Source organism: Protopterus annectens, chromosome 17.part0 (genome assembly GCF_019279795.1).
Source record: "Protopterus annectens isolate FY-2018-M chromosome 17.part0, PAN1.0, whole genome shotgun sequence".
Classification (NCBI taxonomy): domain Eukaryota; kingdom Metazoa; phylum Chordata; order Ceratodontiformes; family Protopteridae; genus Protopterus; species Protopterus annectens.
The window spans coordinates 590,915,389-590,937,269 of NC_056751.1; the positions used below are offsets into that span (position 1 = coordinate 590,915,389).

Below are 21,881 nucleotides of genomic sequence, written 5' to 3' on the forward strand. Positions count from 1 at the left end.
AGTAAATTTAACTGTTCTATAAACAGAGCAGCCTGAAGAGGTAACAGCTTCATCAAGCACCTTACAAACATTCAGATGTAGATAAATTGCTGATGATATGGCAAGATGGTAGACAAATGTTGCTGATGCATCAAGAGAATAATAAAAAAAGCAAATATCTAAACAGTGGAGCAGATTTGTGTTTTTATCTCACACATTAACTATGGCTTCTGTTAGGATGCTAACATGCATACATTTCTTGTATTCTGAATGCCTTAAGACATTATTGCCCCAACTGTGTCATGACAAGAAGCGTAGCTGATATATCCAGTGCACCACGCCCTCAGCTGTAAAAGAGAAAAAAATATTTACATTGAAAGTGATCCTTATTACATTTAGATCTATGCCCCCCCCCGGATAACTGCATGACACCCCCATCCCTCCTCCCCCAACCATTCAGGTCTTGTTCTGTGCCCTGTCCCCATCCCTCCTTCAACATATTTTATTAAAAAATAGTAATAATTTATTCTTTTAAAGTGTATAAAACTGTTTGCTACAAATGTAGCAGACAGTTGCTACAGTTTATACCCTGCCTGCACGGAGCTCTATGATGCTCATGTTTCAGTTTAAAAAAAAATCTTTTTAAATTGCAGCAGTTTTTTTTTCTTTAATAAATAAAATCATCACTTAAAAACTGCATTTTGTGTTTACTTGGGTTATCTTTGTTTAATATTTGTCTAATATTTAAATTGGTTTGCTGATCTGAAACATTTAAGTGTGACAAACATGCATAAAAATAAGAAAAAAGGAAGGGGGCAAATACTTTTTCATTGCACTGTATATATTAATGACAACACAGGTAACAATACTGTCATGGTAAAATAAAAATAAAATGCTAGAATTCTGGTCAAAAACAGGAGGATTCTATACTAACTATTCTGATGGATTAGATATAAAAATGAGAAAAAAAGTGGCGAGTGCAGTGAATATAATGAAAAGGGATATCTGAAAGAAAAAATGTAACAGAACGGTAGAAGGAAACAAGAAAAGGAAAGGAAACAAACACAAAGTGATAAAATAAATAACAAACAAGCAAACACACTCACAGAAAGTCGTTTCTCAGGTTCTACTTCGATCATACCACGCAGCAGGTTCTGACAGTCTGGCGGGATGAAGTGTGGCATATGGAAAACGCCTCGTTTCACTTTTTCTAGCAATTGACGTAGGTTATCATCATCAAATGGTAACGCCCCCTGAAACACAAGCACATAATCATTACATACATCCACTTAAAGGAACAAGCTAATACCTGCTTTAATCATACATAAAGCATTCAGAATTCTGGCTGTAAAATGTTCAGAACATGTCAGGAGGGTGAAAGAGTGGACAGCACATCTGCACTTTGGGCCTTCTCAAGGGATATGATGAATCAAGAGTTTACATCCTTACAGATAAGAAGTAAATCTGAGTGCATCTTTCAGTACAAAGTAGCCATGTGGGGGAGTGGTGAAACAGGTGAATACTGGCCACCTCCTTTGAACAATAAATACAAGCTGTACATTTCAGCCTGAATCCTTTGTCTGACACTTGATTCCTGAGGAAACATAAGCAAGTTACTTGGTACATCTGTGGCACTTCAACATGCCATGAACAAATATTTACTTCTGGTACTTTCATTCTGAACATCAGAAACTATAATAGCAATGTGAAAGGTACCTGTATGTATGTTAGTGACAATATTTTTTATGGTAAATATATTCATTTTGAACATAATTTACATAATAAAAAGTGATAGGTGTCTGTGAGTGGTAGCCAGAAAATGTGTTTTGAAGTAAATACAAATATTTTATTGATAAGCCCAAATTAAATTCACACTGTGCAATACTAATGGGAAAACAATGTTTAGATTATTCTTCTGCCAGCAAACAATTTCTGGAGTACAATACAGTTTGGAAAGATACTGTATGCTCTGACATATGCCTCAGAAAATACTATCCCCCAACACAAACACAGTGTTACTTTAAGGAATCCTGAAGTACCATCTGCACTTTCTGTATAAAGAATTACTTCTCCCACACTGTTGTCACTTATAATTGATTCACAGACTATCATGTTTCAGAGAACGATACAACTGTTATTATGCAGCAGTCTTGGACATGACAGCCAATGCAACTGAAAATTATCCATTTTTGCATTGTCCAGCAAAGATGACCTGCAACCTATGAATCAGAGTACCTCAATGAATCAAATGATTACCCAGTTTTTTTATGTTACATCTTTCTGTTAGATGCCAGCATTCATAAAGCATAAAGAGGGGAATGCAATTCTGTGGTCATTGCAAATTGTACATACACTTTCCAGATGCCACAGTAATGAACCCCCCCCCCCCCACGCCAACAAGTAAAAATGTTGTGCCACCTTGCAGCAGTACATGAGATGTTATGTAACACAGCTCCATCTGCTACCCCCAACAAACTAATGGTTATTTTAAAATAAAACAGATGGGTGGCAACTTCCACAGTTTCTAAAACTGTTGCTACATCTACTCAGAATTAAAAGAATGAGATCCAGCAGTTCAACGTTATGGCACAGCTGGCAGTGTCCCTGCTGGCAATGCTGGCTTTGCATAAGCCAAGGCAGGGAATGACAACACTGTCCAAGAGGAAGGGCTGCCCTATAACACTGTCCAAGAGGAAGGGCTGCCCTATAACACTGTCCAAGAGGAAGGGCTGCCCTATAACACTGTCCAAGAGGAAGGGATGCCCTATGTGCTGCATTAGTGTCACTCACTAAACAGAAATGTCAGGGAAGTAAGAGGGTAAAGCACTCCACCTTGAGTCTAACATAGTACAAAGTATCTGTGTGTATGTGTCTCTGTGTAATCACTGTAAAGGCCTTGCAGACTTAGGAACTGTGGAGAAAATCTGCAAAGCTTAAGACTCTTTCTCTCATGACTAACTGCTGCAGTAGAAAAAAACAAACAAAACCCTAAACCATGCAGGGCAACTTCTACATGGTGGAGGATTTTCACTGAAATCACCATCTTCTAGCATCTTTTGGTTTTCAAAAATATCATGTTAGTTCCCAGTATCAGATGACCATTGATGAGGCCTTGTATACATCCTTTCCATTGTGTAAGCTGTTACCTGCAGAATCCCCTAGGCTATGAGTACATCTCTTGCCTCAATGGCACTTAAGCATTACAAGGATAAGGGGACACTAACACCAGGGAGACCACTTTAACAATGTGTTTTAAAGGCATTTACTAAAAAAAAAGATGATCTGGGTCGGAGGGGGGCACTAGAAACCAGGGATACAATAAGCAGTATACCTTAAAGGCATTAAAAAGTATTGAAAAGTCTGCATTATCCCACCTGAGATATCGGTCCTCTATACCACCACTAAGACATCAGAGACTTGTAACTAACAAATAACACTAGAAAAAAAGAAATTATAAAGGAGGTGAAAAAAGCTTTGAACTCTGTACCTTTGCCATAGGAAACATCAGCATTAACCCACTTTTCTAACTGATAAGTGAGAGCAGCATGTGCTTTTTTTCATATAATTAAGATCTTGGGCATTATTCAATTCCTGCAACAGTCTGCAAGTTATGAGTGAGAAAGACGGCACGTATAAGCATACCTCAACCTCATAGCACACAAAATCCAGGCAAAGCCAAAATTAATGATGGGACAAAGACACTGAAATGGAAATGGATTTTTCTTACTTCTGTTATCAACTGAGAAAGTTACTAGAATAATGGCCTTTGTACTAGCATGCATTTACTGAAGGATATGAAGTGTGAAACTCATGTCTGGCATTAATGAGTGACAGTAATCATCTGTGATTTGTGAGGGCAGAGAAATGGGGAACATTCTGACCACACAGGGACAGGTATGGGGTATGTGTGGTGCGTGTGCATGCATGTGTGTGTGTGTGTGTGTGTGTGTGTGTGTGTGTGTGTGTGTGTGTGTGTGTGTGTTTTACTGTGTGTATATGTGTTGCAGTGCGAATGAGAGTAGGTGCCTGTGCTAATATGATGCACAGGATGCCAGTGTTAACTAATGCATGAAGTGCTGATTAACATTTGTGGTAGTTAACAGCAATTTGGAGACATGCAACTTAGGCAGCAATGAAGTCTTTCCTCATCATCACTAATGTGCCACTGAATCTGAAAATACCTCATCACAGAAAGAGAGTCTTTTTACTGCAGCCCTTAGCACTGGAATCCTTGGGATACACCCTTAAAGCCACACACTAATATACTGTATCGCTGCACTGGAGCTAAGATCTGTGCATATCTCCACTATCATCACTTCTTGATATAACTTAAAACAGAGTGTTGTACCTACACAAAAATGTGCTACATGACAAGCTCATAACGGGAGGTCATGAGGCCATGAAGCAGCAACTGAAGCATCTCAAGCAACAAGGAAATAGAAGAAGTCAAGGGAGGAAAGTAACACACCCCCTGCAGACAGAACTTAAAAAAAAATTAATATAAGTATGGTTTTCCTATATCTCTAGGGATCAAGAGCGGATATTAGAGCAAAACATGTGAGTGTCCAAAACTGTTGTGTGCTGTTTTGGATGTGAGATCGTGGAGTTGTTTTATGTAAGTCTGGGAGGTGAGATGGTTCCCCTTGAAAAAAAAAAAAACTTAATTTGAGCTACTCCATTACATTACATTACATACAACAGGCAGCATTCACTGTATTATAATCAACTAATTGACATATTATGTTCTCTCAAATTACAAGTGACAAGTACTTACATACTTCATAGTAAAAGTGGTAAGTAATCATATAACCGATATATTTCATAACAGAAGTAGTAATTAGTCATATACCTCATTTTATAAGTGTGTCAGTGGTGCAAGAGGTAGCACATACATTGGTGTAGAAGGCTCTGAGTTCTTTTCCCACACCAGGTAGATGGATTGCTGACACTGCAGTGGAGCATAAAGGGGTGCTCTAATGACCTGCTCATGCACAGAGCAGAATTTCATGAATGATGGTGCAAGTACAACATAATATTAATCATGAGGCTCAGGTCTTAAGGCTGAGATAAGTTCTTTATCAGAAGCTGCAAATGAGGGATCCCCTTCAGAACAGATTCTGCTAGAACAAAGTCCTGCCTTCCATTAGACAGCAATGACTGCAGATGGCTGAAAAAGTTCCCTGGTGTTGCACTAAGACCTTGAAAGAAAATCTTTCTGGAACAGGACAGGTAAACTCACGGGTTTACAGACTGAGGGAAACAGTATCTATCTTCATAGAAGGAGAACCTTTTACAAATGGCATTGTAGCTGACCGAAAGAGAAGGCTTATTGGCAGCTTTTAACACCTAAGAGGTTTCCCTGTGAAGATCTGCTAGCTGAACAGGAACTACGGCAGCAAACAGACTTTCATGTAGACACAGTTATCTTTCACAGCAGATTTACCAGCACTCAGACCAGAATTGTTTGTGAAGAGGCCATCCTGGCAAGGGGCTAGAAGCAAGCTCTTCTGGGTCATTACAGTGCAGATGGAATAAGTCTTGGCCTTTCTGCATAAACCTCCACAGAGTCACAACAGAAGAGAAACTGTGGGATAGGAGGACTATGTAAAGACATATTTAGCTCATTCTATCAAGAATGCATCTACTGCCCATCCCCACTGCTGGCCTGCTGAAGGGCTTATAATGTCTGTACCACTGCATTGCCCTGGTCAGTCAACCTCCACTTTCAAGAGTCTACCATCTCATGCAGACAGCCTGAGCACTATCCTAATGAAAATGAAACTAAAGAGCTAAAAGAGGGCCTGACCTGTGACTCTGCTGCCATATTAACTGCCTTCAAGAAAATGTTCTGTTAGAGGCTGATATCCTACACCTGGATTAGTTCCCAGAGGAAGGGAGTAGACACAAGTATCATCCTGCCCTCTCATTCATTTTCAGGTTTCAGAAGTGGTTCCAGTGGCTGCAGGAAAAGAACATATCTCTTAACTTGAAGACAACAATGTGCAGACACTTTGCCAGTGAGGTCACTCAGTCATGGTATGGGTTAGCTGAAAAGTAAGCTCCTGGCCATAAACTGATGTGTCCAGGGTCAGGATCTGCACCACAGAGGTGTCAATGAAAGGAAAAGCCTATCTTAATTGTGAGGGCTGAAACCTACACTCTAAGAAATGCCTTCAAGGATCCAAGCCAGTGAGGGCATGAAAAAGAATAATGATTTTTATATTTTTATTTATTTATCATTTGTTAACTGGATTAGTCCCACTAGGCTAGTAGCCTCTTTTCAAGGGAGACCCATGATGATATTTATACTACTAGGGGAAATTTGGACAAGGCATCAAGAATCTTCCCCTACTCTTTTAAACAGGTGCCCTGGCATCTTTTACATCCACTTGACCTACCATCCACTCAAGCAGATGAGGCTTTGGTGTAACATCTCACCCAAAGGATGGCACATTCAAGAGTGCAGCCCCCCCCCACTCACCCACCTTTATGCTGCACTGCCATATCAACAATTGATTTACCAGGTTTAGAAAGAAAACCTACAACTTTCTGCACCAAAGGTAACTGCGTTGCCTGTTGCTCCACTAACACTACTAAACTCTCCACAGCAAGGCCAAAAAAATGAAGGTGGGTCAGAGGTAATGCCACCACTGCCACTACCATAAACTACAGAAGGCATAAGAGAAGGTGGCGTTGAACATATCTTTTTCATATTTTTGACAGGAACAAACAGACCAATCATCATCATCAACCCTTTTTTCCCCGCATTTTTACATGGGGCTGGGGTGTCCTGCCAGGAGTTAAATTCCTGCCTTTTAGAATTGTCTGACTGGATTCTAAATGAGGCCAGTGACATGTCCAAGGCCGCAGCCAATGAAATGCCATCAAGCAGCTGTTGCTGGTACCTTTAACAATGGTAAGTCTAGAATCTCAATGGTGGAAAACAGGGTTGAGAGAAGCTGTTAAGCTGAAGAAGATGGCCTTCTGGGCAAAGGTTACAGAACAGTCTTCCAGAACAAAAGGTACTGATAGGCCAAGAAGACTGCAGTGACATCAGTTGCTGAAGTAAAATCTTGGGCATGGGAGGATTTAAAATAGGCTGTGAAGAAAGCTTACCAGATACCCTCAACAAATTTCTGACAAATCATTCAAAGCCTTGGGAGGGGATAGTGGGACCTCATTCATGCCGTTTTAAGCAAAGGTGGAGAATTGGTGACTAACACTGAAGAGACTTTTGAAGACAGAAGGAACATTTTCAGGTTCTCCTTAACTCAGATGGTATGCCTTCTTATCAAAATATGTGATGGGTTAGATTTGTTTGGTGGCTTCTGCAGTGGAAAGGTTGCAGCTACAGATAAGAGCTAACCACAGACTTTGAAGACACTGGACAGACTTGCAGCAGCATAGCTAAAATCCATCTTGAATACTGCATGGAAGCTGGGGAAAGTACTCCTGGACAGGAAAAGTGGGAGGTGGTCACTATCTTAAAGAAAGCAAACCAGTGTGTTTTCCAACTAAAGGTGGATCATGCTCCTTATCCTTCCTGCAAAACCTTATGGCACACTACTTAAGAGGAGACTCCTGCTGAGAAATGAACCTATGACTTTGGAGGAACAATGTGGCTTCTGTCCAGAATGTGGAACACTGGAGCTATTCTTTGATTTCTAAAACTGAACAAGTTGTTCATGGTAGTTTGCTAATCCAGTCTGCAACTGCTTAGCAGACTTAGAGAAAGATTATGACCAAAGACTTTCATGTATGACGCAGAAACTTCTACAGGATTAAGGGGAACTGGGGCCATTTCCCTCCTGCCTTTTTCGTCCCTGTATACATACACAGAGAGTTGTGTGTACATTCCTAGCATTATGCCAATTCATTCATTGTGGGAGATGGCCCTCAGGAAGGGTGGAATAACTTGTCGGCACCTCCATTTTAAGATTTTCACAAACAGGCCATTAAGATGCAACTAAAGGAATGGTGTCCTTTTACATATGTACAGGAGACATCTCTGCTGTCTTCAGATAATGTTCTCCTTTTTGGTTCATCTGGGTGCTGTCAATTCCCCTAGTGATGTGGACATCCTCCAACAGGGTCTCACTCAGACAAAATAACTGGTGCCAAAAACATGGCCTCAAGCTGAATACCAAAAAATACATCATCATCCCCTTTGGGGAGAGTGACTTCCCCACAAATTATCACATTAATAATGATGTCCTAAGGACTCACTCAGTCATGAGGGATTTGGGAACCCAGGTTGATAGCAACCTGACTTTTCACCATAATGTTGCTTCCGTTGTATGGAAAGCCTTCTACATGGCCCACCTCATAAGTAAGGGTATCTCATCCAGAGACAAGGAGGTCATAACATCCCTGTATTCTTCCCTTATAAAGCCCATTATTGAGTACAACCCCCCTTTTGGCATGTACCTTACAAAACACATGCATCAGCTGGAGACACCACAGAGATTCCTCACAAGGAGAATCCAGGGCCTCAAACATCTACCATATACAGATAGGATGGCTAAATCCTCTATTCTACAAAAGTCTTTTGTTGACTGAACAGACTCTGCTGCAAAAGAGTCCATTCAGTCTACAAGAGACTTTTGTAGACTATAGGATTGCTTATTACAATCTGACCCACATACTGTTTATAACTTAATCTTTCTACTATTTACTCAATGCAAATTTCTCATGAAATCTGACTTTTGGAAAATTGCCTATAATGCATGGTTTAACCAACTAAATTGGAAGATCCCAGGGTTAACAGCCAAGAGTGATGTCACAAAAAAATTTTCAATAAAGTTGAATGCCCACAACACACTCCAACCCATCTTTTACTATATAAGCTCACTCTCTGAAAGATAAACAGCAGTCTGCATTTAAAGTGGACCTGTGTGTTGAGAGACAGCCTTACAAGACTATTTGCAAATATATAGAGCTGAGTATATTTTCGGTATTATAATGTATTATAGAGCTAAATTGTTGCTTAGATATCTGTTGTCTTAGTGTTCTGCAAATATACAGAGATCAGTATATATTGTTTTGGTTTTATAATTTGCACTCTGATTCCTCACATCTCTGCTGAAACTTTTCCCCACCCTCCCCTCATTTTGGTTTCTATTGCTTGTGTGTTGTTAACTCAAGGTTCCCTTAATTTGAACTGTTAATAGCAGCAGTCTGCATTTAAAGTAGACCTGTGTGTTGAGAGACAGCCTTGCAAGACTATCTGCAAATATATAGAGCTGAGTATATTTTTCTTTACTATTCTGTATTATAGAGCTAAATTGTTGCTTAGATATCTGTTGTCTTAGTGTTCTGCAAATATACAGAGATCAGTATATATTTTTTTGGTTTTATAATTTGCACTCTGATTCCTCACATCTCTGTTGAAACTTTTCCCCACCCTCCCCTCATTTTGGTTTCTATTGCTAGTGTGTTGTTAACTCAAGGTTCCCTTAATTTGAACTGTTAATAGCAGCAGTCTGCATTTAAAGTGGACCTATGTGTTGAGAGACAGCCTTACAAGACTATCTGCAAATATATAGAGCTGAGTATATTTTTCTGTACTATTCTGTATTATAGAGCTAAATTGTTGCTTAGATATCTATTGTCTTAGTGTTCTGCAAATATACATAGATCAGTATATATTTTTTTGGTTTTATAATTTGCACTCTGATTCCTCACATCTCTGTTGAACCCCCCCCCCCCTCCCTGTTCTTGGTTGTAGTTTAAATTTGGTGGCTTTTGCAGTGCCCGCCCCACTGTAGATTTGATCTAGGACACTCCCCCAGTCCCATCTCTTTACCGCATTATACCTAATAAACCCTTTCTGAACTTGCTTTTAGTCCTTTTTAATTTAATTACATTTTTTTAAACTGTGTGTGGACTAATATTACTACATACTCAAGTGTGCCAGCTTGCACTGCATGTGAATTGTTTTTACTACTGTTTTTGCTACTTTTCTGAAAAAAAAAAATTGTAAGCCTGTTTCCTACCTTTTCTGTAATTAGTGTTCCAGATACAGATTTGCTGTATCCAGGACTATTTGTAAGCTTCTGAGCCCCCAAACCTTTATGTGTTGGAGGGAAGCCTTCTAGCTTATCAGTGGGAATGGTAAGCACTAGGTAACCTGTCTACCACATAAGGAGTGGTTCTGGCCCAGAAATTGTAGTTGTTGGCCATTTGGGTGGTCTTCCATCTCTCTCAACTTTCTGATTTGAAGGCCTGCATTTGCACTTGTTTCTGTCCTGTAACTCCTGGGCCCATCTCATATGCTCATTCAATTTTTTTTTATCTGCTTTTACTGTATTTGTGTTTCTTCCTACTTTATTTTGCTTTTGCGTCATCTTAAAAGTACTCAATTGTATTTATTACTGCTTGGTGTAACTCATTCTAAGCCTTTTGGATTAAGCACTTGGGCTTCAGACCAGTTGTTTTACATTAGGAAGGTTTGTGGCCTGCACTGTAGTGGCAGGACAGGTAGCTTACATCCTTCTAAGTTGGGAACTGCTGATTGATGGCTCAGTGTCTGTTATTCTAAAAGTGTATTAATTCTAGTTTAAGCACTTGGGCTTCAGGCCAGTTGTTTTACATTAAGAAGGTTTGTGGTCTGCACTGTAGTGGCAGAACAGGTAGCTTACATCCTTCTAAGTTGGAAACTGCTGATTGAGGGCTCAGTGTCTGTTATTCTAAAAGTGTATTAATTCTGGTTTAAGCACTTGGGCTTCAGGCCAGTTGTTTAACATTAAAAGGGTTCGTGGTCTGCACTCTTGTGGGAGGAGAGGCTGGACTCTGCCTTTCTGAGCTGGGAATTTCTGGTTAAAGGCTTATAGTACCTGCATATTTGAACTGCTTCTTACTGAAATTCTTACACTTTGTTTGCTGTAGCATAGACTAGATCCAGGCCTGCTGAATCTAGCTTTGTTTGTATAACTTGAGCACTAATCCAGGCATTCTTTAAATTATTGAATTGTATCTATTACTGCTTGGTAGTAACTTGATTAAAGTGTAGCTATCATTCTAAGTCTTTTGGATTAAACACTTGGGCTTCAGACCAGTTGTTTTACATTAGGAAGGTTTGTGGCCTGCACTGATCCTTCTAAATTGTGAACTGCTGATTGAGGGCTCAGTGTCTGTTATTCTAAAAGTATATTAGTTCTGGTTTAAGCACTTGGGCTTCAGGCCAGTTATTTTACATTAAGAAGGTTTGTGGTCTGCACTCTTGTGGGAGGAGAGGCTGCAGTGGCGGCTGGTGACTTCAAATCAAAGGGGGGCTGCAGAAGACAGCTGAATGAGTGGGGTCAATGGGGCTGGGTGTGGTCAACCAGAAAGGGGAGGAGCTATACTCAAAACCACAAAAACTGCAACTTTAAATATGCTACCCTGGATGCCAAGCCATCATTATGAGAGTCCAGTCAAGACAAAATGAAGTGTAGAAGAAAAAAAAATATTTCAATCTATTGGCTGCATGACAGCTTAAAAATAACATACACTGTCAATCTGGGTAACTTTTGGTTCGCAAGTAGCTATTAGGCAATGAATTATCAAGCTATTAACAGCTTAGCCAGAACACTCAACATCAGAAGTTAATCTCCTGCCTCATGGAAGAACCAGGACTTGTATAAGAGCACAGTGGATCTAGGAGATTTGGACTTTCGATCCATGAAGACTGTAAAAGAGATCACCACTGAATCTACAGGAAACAGAATACAGACAAAGGGTGGCCAGTCTATACACATAGCTAAGGGATGCAAGGCCTGTGACTTCTTTGGTTTGGAACCCTCTGCAGTCTTTAAAAGCTGAGTGATATTTCTATAAATATGTACTAAATGAGGCAATATATTCTCTAATGGGGTATATAAGCAATGGGTACTTGGACATAAAGCTGCTTTGGCTCTGGAAAAGATGCTCTTGGTTACTTGTTGGATCATACAGATAAACTATATTATAACTACAGTGAAGATAGTATGCTCAAAGGAAAGGCAGTCATCTCAAGGGTGTCTAGATCTCTAATGACAGTACCATTTTAATGGGTGCATCATCTATGTATTACAATAAATAATTTATTTTAGCAAAGTGGACTATACTATATTTTTGGCATTTAGGCCATTGCTTTGCACCAACTGCTTGCACAGCTCAGTCAACTCTGGAGTACCTTCATGTCGGCAGGTGCTCAAATAACAATCCCTAATTTACAATCATCAGTGAATTTTTCTAACTACAGACCTGGGACACCAACTTGTAGATTAAAGAAATAATGCCAAACAGGAGAAGACCCAACATTGAACCCTGACGGACGCTACTTGTGACATTCACACAATGAATGTAACACCTGCAACTTTACTGACATGCTTTCTGTCCACTCATCCATTTGCTATTCATCTTACTGCATATATTGGCTTATATGTATGTTCACCCATTTTTCCGCGATGCCCACACGATGGACAATAGTGAATGCCTAGGCCACATCCAAGTACACTATGCACGCACAACCGCCTTCATCTGCACAAGTTACCCTTTCAAAGTTTACAAGCTTATGAAAGCAGAATCTGTCTTAGACAAAGTCAAGCTGATGCAGCTTAAGGGTTAATAAAATTATGAATATCTATAACTATAGGACAGAAGTTATACGTTCCATGGGTTTAGAAACAAGTAAAACTGGTGTGTCTATAATTACCGGGGTTACTTACTGGACCTCTCTTATGCAGGACCATTTCAATAGCTGTTCTCCAGTCCTCAGGAATGAAGCCTGTTAAAGAGGTTTAACAAGATATTCCGCTAAGCCATATTTGGAATTAAGTTACCTTGCATATTATCAGGGCCCATGAATGTGGTGTTCTTCATTTTAGAAAGGGCTGGTAGAACTTGTTCCATACTCAACTCTTGGGATATCATAAACTGAGGAGTTAAGGAGGCATTTATGATAGTGGGTGAGAGACAGAGTCTGTATTAAATTTGTTGGCTAGGATAACTATTTCTTTGGAATCAGAACAGGTGGTGTCACTGAATCAACTGCCCTTCTAAAGCTGTATTTTAAAGTTTCTGCCCAACTGTTGCCTGCAAACCACCATAACGTACATGAATAACCGGGAACATTAAATACTATTTTCTAATAAGCAGTAACTAGTGCACAAGGTTACTACTGTGATTGTTACTACTGGGTCATAATAATCAGTCATAACCCCCACTTTGGCATGAAAACTGTTTTATTTGGCTTAACCAGGAACAAGGAACCCCTTCCAATATAATACATGCAACTAGAATGGGAAACTACAACATCTAAACCCCAGCATGACTTTCTATTTAAATCCTTTGTTTAAAACCGCTTTTTTTTCACTGCTTAAAGCTGTGAAAAATAGCCTTCTTTAGCACATATACATGTCAGTTGCAAACTGTGGTGATAGATATATTAAGGAAACATATTTAACCACAACTGGCAAAACTTTATGTACTGGTGGCAACAATGATTTCACATCTGGTTGCTTCATGTGATATATTCACTATGTCACAGAGACTACAGTCCTGAAGTCATTCTATTGACTCAACGGGCTATCCTACTGATAGTTCTCAAGACAATCATGGTAATACTATACTGAAAAAGACAGGATGTCAAGACTCTTGCTGCAAAATGCACAATGACAGCAGCTGGGCAAATATACAAATGTTAAGTCCTTCACCACCAACCCACAAGGTTTCTTCCATAATTTATTGTTTTTCCTTCCCCATATGACACAAAGTGATGAACAACCAAGGGTAGGGTTGCCACCTTTTCAAATGCCCAAAGTGGGACATTTTTGGTACAAATGTCAGATTTTGCAAGGCTAAACATACCAGCCAGTACAAAGGACAGAACTTCACTTTTTTGCATAAATAAAAGCTTATACTTGTAGCATTTTAGTTGCTTATTCTGTTTCTTAAAATATTTAGGTGTTTCAGATACGAAATAACTGTTTTATGCAACTGTTACATAAAATATAGGAAATAATTCTGTTCTAAAATCAAAGGACAGTTGCCATTTTTACAATTTTTTTGCAGGACACAACTGCCCAAAGAGGGAGTGCCCCTCACAACGTGGGATGGGTGGTAACCCTAACAGAGACCACAGATAGTATCCAACACGCTGCTTTAAATGATATGCTACAACTAGACGAAGTCACAAGTACTTTATTTTTCGCCAGGGTGAGCAATACATAAAACTCACTCAGCTCTGCTTTCAGCATTTGCATTTAACTAAGTTCATTTTTTACCAGACTTCATTACCAAAGTATTATGCTCTAAACATTTCACAGCAGACCTCTAGCTACATCACTTTCTGTAAACTGATTCTCTGTTTTGCAACTTATCTCTAATGGCGACAATACTCACTAGCCATTTGTGTGCGACGTCGATTTCACACAAGCTATATGGGGGTGGATCTCATCGCGACATACTCTTTGCCATCCTACCAAGAAGTGACAGACTAACAAGATAAGCAATTCAGTTCTGACTCGGACATTTCTTGGTACCAAGATACTTATCACGCATGCAAAATAACCCAACTACTGGGCTATATTTAACACGTTTAATGACAGAAAGTGTATGCGCCTTTCACTCACCAAAGACCCCCCCCCCAAGCAATCCATTCTCACCACGTCTATATTAACCAATGTCATCTAACATGCGTAAAGATAAGAATTAACTCTACATTCTTTAAAACTTACTCGCCATGATACAACTCGAAACTGGCCACCCTTGCTAATACAACCTAGCCCTTCCACAACAAAGATTTTTACCATCCCACACTCAAGTAGCACAGCCTTCTCCACCACACAAGAAAAACAGCAAAGTCTAATTGAGCAGATTAGCTGTGATAAATCATCTCATACCTCTCAAACACGAGAAACAACTCTAAACTAACATTCTGAATCCTACTCCTTCGCTCTCTGTGGAAGACTACCCCTACTCCTCAACAAACACATGCAAGTTAGCCTAGATAACTCCAATAGGAAAGAGCACATCATGCAAAGTTCACCCTGATGGGTTCTGCAAGTACCCACCAAATTATCTCTCAAAACTGCATTCACGCATATGCTATCAATCCCACTAATATTAGCGTTCATTATTAAAATTAACTGTACTGAAAAATAAAGACAGATTCACTTCTTGTTCACTTTAAGTGTTTACACTACTCACTTCATTACTCCTGTAAGAGGGGCGAGCCAGCAACAAAAAATTTTGAACTTATTTGCACACCACAATGACCATATGATATCTAATAAAAGTTCAGTAAACCAGACTGACTGTTCATTTACCACATGATGATGGTACACATATATTTTCAAGTAAGCAAAAGTTTACGACTTAAATAATTATAGAATGAAATAGTAACGCACCTGTTTTTATGAATTTCCAGAACAGCTGAAAGAAAGAAGCAGCAAATAAATCCACAGTCCTCCTGAGTGCCTCTCTCTCTGTGTAATTTAAATCCCAAATTTGTCTTGTGCCAAAAAACAAAAGAAATGCTTTCAATCAAACTTAACAGTAATAACAGCAAAAAAGTGCTAATCAGGTCCGTCCAACGCCGAAAACTGACTGACTGATTCTCGCTCTTTTCCCAGCACATAAAGCCCGGGAAGAGAGCAACAAGCAATCAGCAGCATTTGCCCAGCAAGCACGTCATGATGTGCCTGTGGACGTCGCAGTCCGAGCCCCTTCCATGTCTATGCGGTTTGTGTCTCAACCGCATAGACTTCTGGGGAGTTCTGGGCATCACAATGATGCCTTCTTTTTCCGGGCTGCAATGAAAACATTGCAGCAAGAATTGCTGTTGCGATAGAAGCGCGCAATGCACATGCACGTAATTTCGAGTCGCGGACTCGAAGTTTAAAGTATTAAGAACAGATTTCATTTTTTTTTTTTTTTTTACATAAAAAAAAAAATAATCAGCTGTCTAGCTGAGGGGGCTGCAGTCCGGCAGCCCGATGCCACGAACCGCCCCTGAGAGGCTGGACTTTGCCCTTCTGAGCTGGGAATTTCTGGTTAAAGGCTTATAGTGCCGGCATATTTGAACTGCTTCTTACTGAAATTGGTACACCTTGTTTGCTGTAGCATAGACTAGATCCAGGCCTGCTGAATCTAGCTTTATTTGTATGCTTGTTGTTTGTTTGCTTGTTATTTCCTTGAAATGCTAATTCCACCTAAAACGCGGCTTTTCAGCACTTCTGTGGATCCCTAGTGATATCTGCATTGCTTACTGTACTTATTTCCTTGTTTCACTTGAAAGAAAGTTACTGTTTGTCATTTTTGCATTTAAGTTACAATCTAACACATTGCATTTAAGTTACCTGGCACTTGTTCACTAAAGCAATTATATAAGTCAGCACTAAAATATTAAAAGCACTACACCCTCACAAACTCCCCTTGAATACCTCATTCCCCATTGGCCCTTTTTTTCAATTATAAAGGAATTCCCAATACTATTCTAGCATGTCCAAAGGACAGTTGTCAATCTCCTCTCCGGTCCAGCTGGTGAATCTGGGAATCTTGAGGCAATGTTACAACTGCCTCATGTACACAGACAACCCTCTCCTCCTCCCAACAAATTCCAACACATGTGAGAGATGCAACCATATAGCCATACTGGAGGCTAAGCTCTCTCAACTCAGTACTGGCGAAACCAGTCAGGAGGAGAAGGAAACCACACTCACTACAATTCCAGTCTCACATAGACCTACCATGACAGCAAACCAAACACATAAACACACAAAAACATACTCAGAGGCTCTAAATAAAAATCTGCCTAAGCAGCAGAGACCTCCAAAGCAGACACCCAAGCAACCGCTACCCCAAAACAAAACACGTGCAACACATAGCTCACAAAGCCAGTGTGCTGAACAGTCACAGCCCTTAAGGCTAAACAACACACCTGATACACTTGTAATAGGTGACTCTATCATCAGGCACACTGACGTCCCGCTCACCAGGCTGAACAAGGAGAAGGTCACGGTGAGCTGCCTGTCGGGCGCTAGGATCCGCCACATAACACAAGCACTCAGGTCACTCCAAGGCAAGTACAAATATGACTCAGTCATTGTCCATGCTGGTGTGAATGACCTGAGACATACCTCCCTGGACTACATGAAAAGAGACATAGAGGAGATCTCTGAGCATGTAGCCCAGGCCGGTATGACCCTGACCTTGAGTAGCATCTTACCCTCACCAAGAATGATGCCACAATATGAAGACAAGATGATCAGTTTCAACAATTGGCTTAAGTATTGGTGTCATTCAAAGGGGATCCAATGACTGTCAGCCAGGGATAACATGCTCTTCAAACCATGATCCTTTGCTAGGGACAGCTTGCACCTGTCACCCCTGGGCTTTCGGATATTGGCAAAGGCTCTTGCTACCCCCATAGTGCCTTCTTTAGGCAAGGCTCAAAAGACAAACCCACCTCCATAGGTATCACAAGGGATAAGAAACTAAGAGTAATGCTACTCAATGCCAGAAGTCTAAACCTCAAGATGCTCGCACTCGAAACTCTCCTTAGCATGGAGAACATCGATATCTGTGCAGTAACAGAAACCTGGTTCAAGGCTCCCAAGAGCACCCCAGCACTACCAGGTTATACCTCATACCATGCTTTTCAGCCCCAAAACTTGGACCGAACCACAAAAGGAGAGGGAGTATCAATATTCGTCAAAGATACCCACACCTCCAGGCTGGTGGCACAGCACGAAGCATCAGAGACTATCCATGTGCAACTAACAGTTGGTAAAACTGCCTTCCAGTTTATAGCCTGCTACAGACCACCCTCCCAAACCCAGGAACCCCACTCAGCCTTCCTGAGAACACTGGAAAATATGAAAGTCTCTCCAAACACCATTATATTGGGTGACTTCAGCTACCCAAACATAGACTGGGAGCATTACTCTAGCTCCAACACCCTAGCCCAAAGGTTCCTAGAATTTATAAACTCAAATGCTATGGAACAACTTGTTACCACTCCCACAAGAGGGGAAAACATACTGGACCTGATCATCACCAACATGGGGACTCTATGCTCCAGACCAGAAGTGTATCCCTCACTGGTAAGATCAGACCATAAACTAATCTCACTGGATATTCACATCCCGACTCCACCCCCTGCCCTGAAAACCACAGTGAAAAACTTCTCTAAAGCAAATTTCACACTCCTCAAAACTGAGGTGGAATCCTTCAAAGCCCCCGGGCCTGTGGAAAATACGGCCCAGACCGCAGAATCCTTTATAAATGCATTCTATGAACACCTTCAGGAATGCATGGATCATGCAATTTGAAATAAAACCAAGACCCAATCCTCCAAAGGCAGATGTCCTGTCTGGTAGACCCCAGCCATAAACAAACTATACAATAGAAGGAGGAAGCTACTACATGATAGAGCAAAATCCCAAAAAGGGAAGGCATTTCTGATCAGTATTAGCAAAAAACTACGGGCACTCATAAAATCATCTAAGGCCAGCTATGAGAGAAAAATTGCACAGGACACTAAAGATAATCACAAGGCTTTCTTTAGTTATGTTAGGAACCTGGGTGGGAATTCCCAGATATGCTCAGAATTAGTTCAAAATGACAAAAAAATACACCGAACCCACAGACATTGCCAACATCCTAGCTGACAGGTTCAGCATAAACTTCTCCACCCCTCCCCACCAAAAGGGCAAATATCTATCCCAGCAGAGTGCTGCCCCCCTGACATCTCAGATGCTCAGGTAAGTGCTGCCCTCTCCAAAGCAAAAAACACAGCATAAATGGGACCAGATGGTGTCCCAGGCTGCGTCCTACATGAACTCCAAGAAGAGCTAAACCCAAACATAAAACTACTGTTCAGTCTCAGCCTTACTACAGGATATGTACCCAAAGAGTGGCATACAGCAACAGTGGTCCCTCTCCACAAAGGTGGTGCCTCAACAGATCCTGGAAACTATCGCCCCATAAGCCTGACTAGCTTGGTCTGCAAAGCTATGGAAAGGATCATCATGGACCTCATAAATAAAGATATTGGGGACCTACAGACACTGGATCCTACCCAGTTCAGCTTTGTTAAGGGCAGATCCTGCCTCTTAAACCTGGTTGATTTCTTTGAAACAGTCACCAAGGCCACTGACAAGGGGAAGGTGGTCCACACAGCCTACCTAGAGCTCGCAAAAGCCTTTGAGACAATACCCCACTCGGGCATTATAGATAAGCTCACCAGCTTAAATATAAACCCCTATGTCACTAGATGGGTTGCAAACTGGCTCAAGGACAGAACCCACATGGTTAGAATTGCTGGAGCCATGTCAGACTCCAAACCAGTTACAAGTGGCGTCCCACAAGGCTCAGTCCTGGGACCTCTCTTGTTCGGTATATATTTCTTGGAGGTACAGGCCAACACGGAAGGACTGTGGCTGATCAAGTTCGCAGATGACTGCAAACTGGGCACCATAATCGACTCTCCAGCCGACACAAGCATCCTCCAAAAGGGCCTCATAGAAACAGACAACTGGTGCCAGAGCCATGGCCTCAAGCTAAACGCCAAAAAGTGTATAGTCATCCCCTTTGGCAAAAACAAAGTGCCCACAAATTACCACATAGGTGATAATCCATTAAGTACAGAAGAAGTAATTAGGGACCTGGGGACCCAAGTTGATAGCAATCTCTCATTTGGCAACCACGTGGCCAAAGTGGTTAGAAAAACATTTTATATAGCCCACCTAATCATGAAGGGATTCACATCTAGATCAGAGGAGGTCATTGTGCCTCTTTACTCATCCCTCATCAGGCCCATAATTGAGTACAATGCCCCTTTTGGGATGTACCTTACCAGACACCTGCAGCAACAGGAAAGACCCCAAAAGTACCTCACCAAGAGGAACAAAGGGTTCAAACAGATGCCATATGCTGCCCGGTGAAAGAAACTCCAGCTCTACTCAGTGGCATACCGCCTGCTCAGAGGCGATCTGTGCCTGACGTATAAATCCATGTCCAACCCAGAATTAATGGACATGCTGCAGCTCAGAAAATCCAAATCCCATCGAGCTACGCGCTTGAGAGACTTGAACCTCAGCAATGAAATAAATAGGACATGCTGGAGGGACAGATTCATAACCCAGAGGCTCCCTTCACTCTGGAATAAAATCCCAGTCCAGGTTAGACAGAGTCCCTCATTGACTCTCTTCAAGAGGAATCTTGATGAGTGGATGGGAGATCATAGGTTTACCCCGGATATCACTTCTGTGTCACTGTTAGACAGAGGCACAGTATACTAACCTCGAAAAAGGGCACAGCAAAATTAATTTAAAATGGGTGGCGAAAGCCAAACACACTCTGGCTAGGCTTATAAATGCCCTAGGGCAGATAGCCTAGTATGAACCTATGAACCTATGAACCATACAGAGCAGCGCTAGAATGGCTTCTTCTTGAAAACCAATAAAGGATCTTAAAGCTCTATATCAGTGTATTTTTTGACTGCCTAGATTCCACCATAGAAACGTTCTTATGAATTTTTTCACAGATTTGAAACTCCAGTTGAAACAAAAAGTTTCTCCGAACGAGGCTTCAGTAATAAACTTTTCCAGCAATGAAGACCATCAACGAACAATTAGCATAGCCGGACAGCGAGTCCCATTCTCTTAGGGAACTACCTGCTCTCTCTCTCACTTTTTATAAATTAAATAAAGCAAAATAAAAAACTAGACTAAATTAACAAACCTTGCTCCCACAGGCCCATCAAAGCAGAGGGGCCAGCGAAAGCCTGATACACCAGAGCTGTCACGGGACTCTGTTCACAAGACCTGCACCATACGACCGCCCCGAGGTGGTCCTCATCCTCTTTTAGACTTAACCCTTCATAAGGGGTAAGTCAGAATTTCTGAATTAGCTAATTTACCAGTATAAATTTAGAAATTTCATCAAAGTTCCAATATATAAAAGAATATATATACTAGACAGGGATACGAAAGGAAATATATACAAGAGAGCATAAAGAGAGTAAACATATTTATTTACTTACTTACTCGCTTCCCTATAATCTGGTCCAAGTTTTTTCAGTCATAACCAAGTTTACGGGAAGTCACAATTAATCACAAGTACTTTACATGATACAGTGACAAAATTACATCTATATTACAAACTGCCTATTACAGTAAATTTAACACTGTAATGTAATAGGTAGTTATAAATTAATACATATACAAAGTGCATTGTGTAGTGAATAGGGGTGTTAAATATCTTTTTGAAGTTAATGGCATTTATTTGTGTGCATTAATAGGATGAAAGGAATGTACTGGCACTGGAATGCGCTGCAAAATTATGTGTGCCGGGACAAGCCAGACAGAGATTCATTAACCTGTATCCTAGCAGGTACAGTGATAGCTGTGCACTAAGGAGCAGCCTGGGACCAGTACGAGACCAGATCATTCTTCAAGGATGTGTAGTGCTTGGAAATACTAAGGTAAAGTGTAGGACCAGTAAAGGACCAGATCATTTTACCAGGATGCGTAGTTCTTGGGAACATTTTTAAGGACAGTAAATTCTTTGGACAGTGTTATAAAACTGTGCATATATTTTATGTCCAATCTGTATCACAGGATATAAAATGCTCATTTTACACTAATGTGTAAACTGGATGCAGAAGCAGATTAACAGCAATACAGGATGGTTGTCAAAATCCCAGTGTCCTTTGACTTAACTGCTGAGAATATGAGAGTAAAGTGCCCCTGAAATACTGAGTACAATGCCAAGTCATATTTATGCTGCTGCTTTGTCTGGTTTTCATGATTACATTTTTGTTTGTTTTCTAATCCAGTATACAGTAAACACTCAGTGAACTGGAACTCAAGCAACAAGAACTCTGAAGCAGCCACAAACAAACTGAAAAACTACAGTACAGTATGAACAATTTA

General features: G+C 40.7%; 1 protein-coding gene across 9 annotated transcripts in view; it reads right to left on the reverse strand.

Moving 5' to 3' along the window:
• The window catches only part of BRSK1 (BR serine/threonine kinase 1), a 1,260,562-nt gene that overhangs the window by 386,201 nt on the left and 852,480 nt on the right, over positions 1–21,881 (reverse strand). For all 9 annotated transcript variants that reach the window (XM_044059120.1, XM_044059119.1, XM_044059121.1 and 6 more), the window contains exon 8: positions 1,086–1,232. In XM_044059120.1, the coding sequence (XP_043915055.1) occupies positions 1,086–1,232 (147 nt within the window). The remainder of the gene's footprint in view (positions 1–1,085; positions 1,233–21,881) is intronic.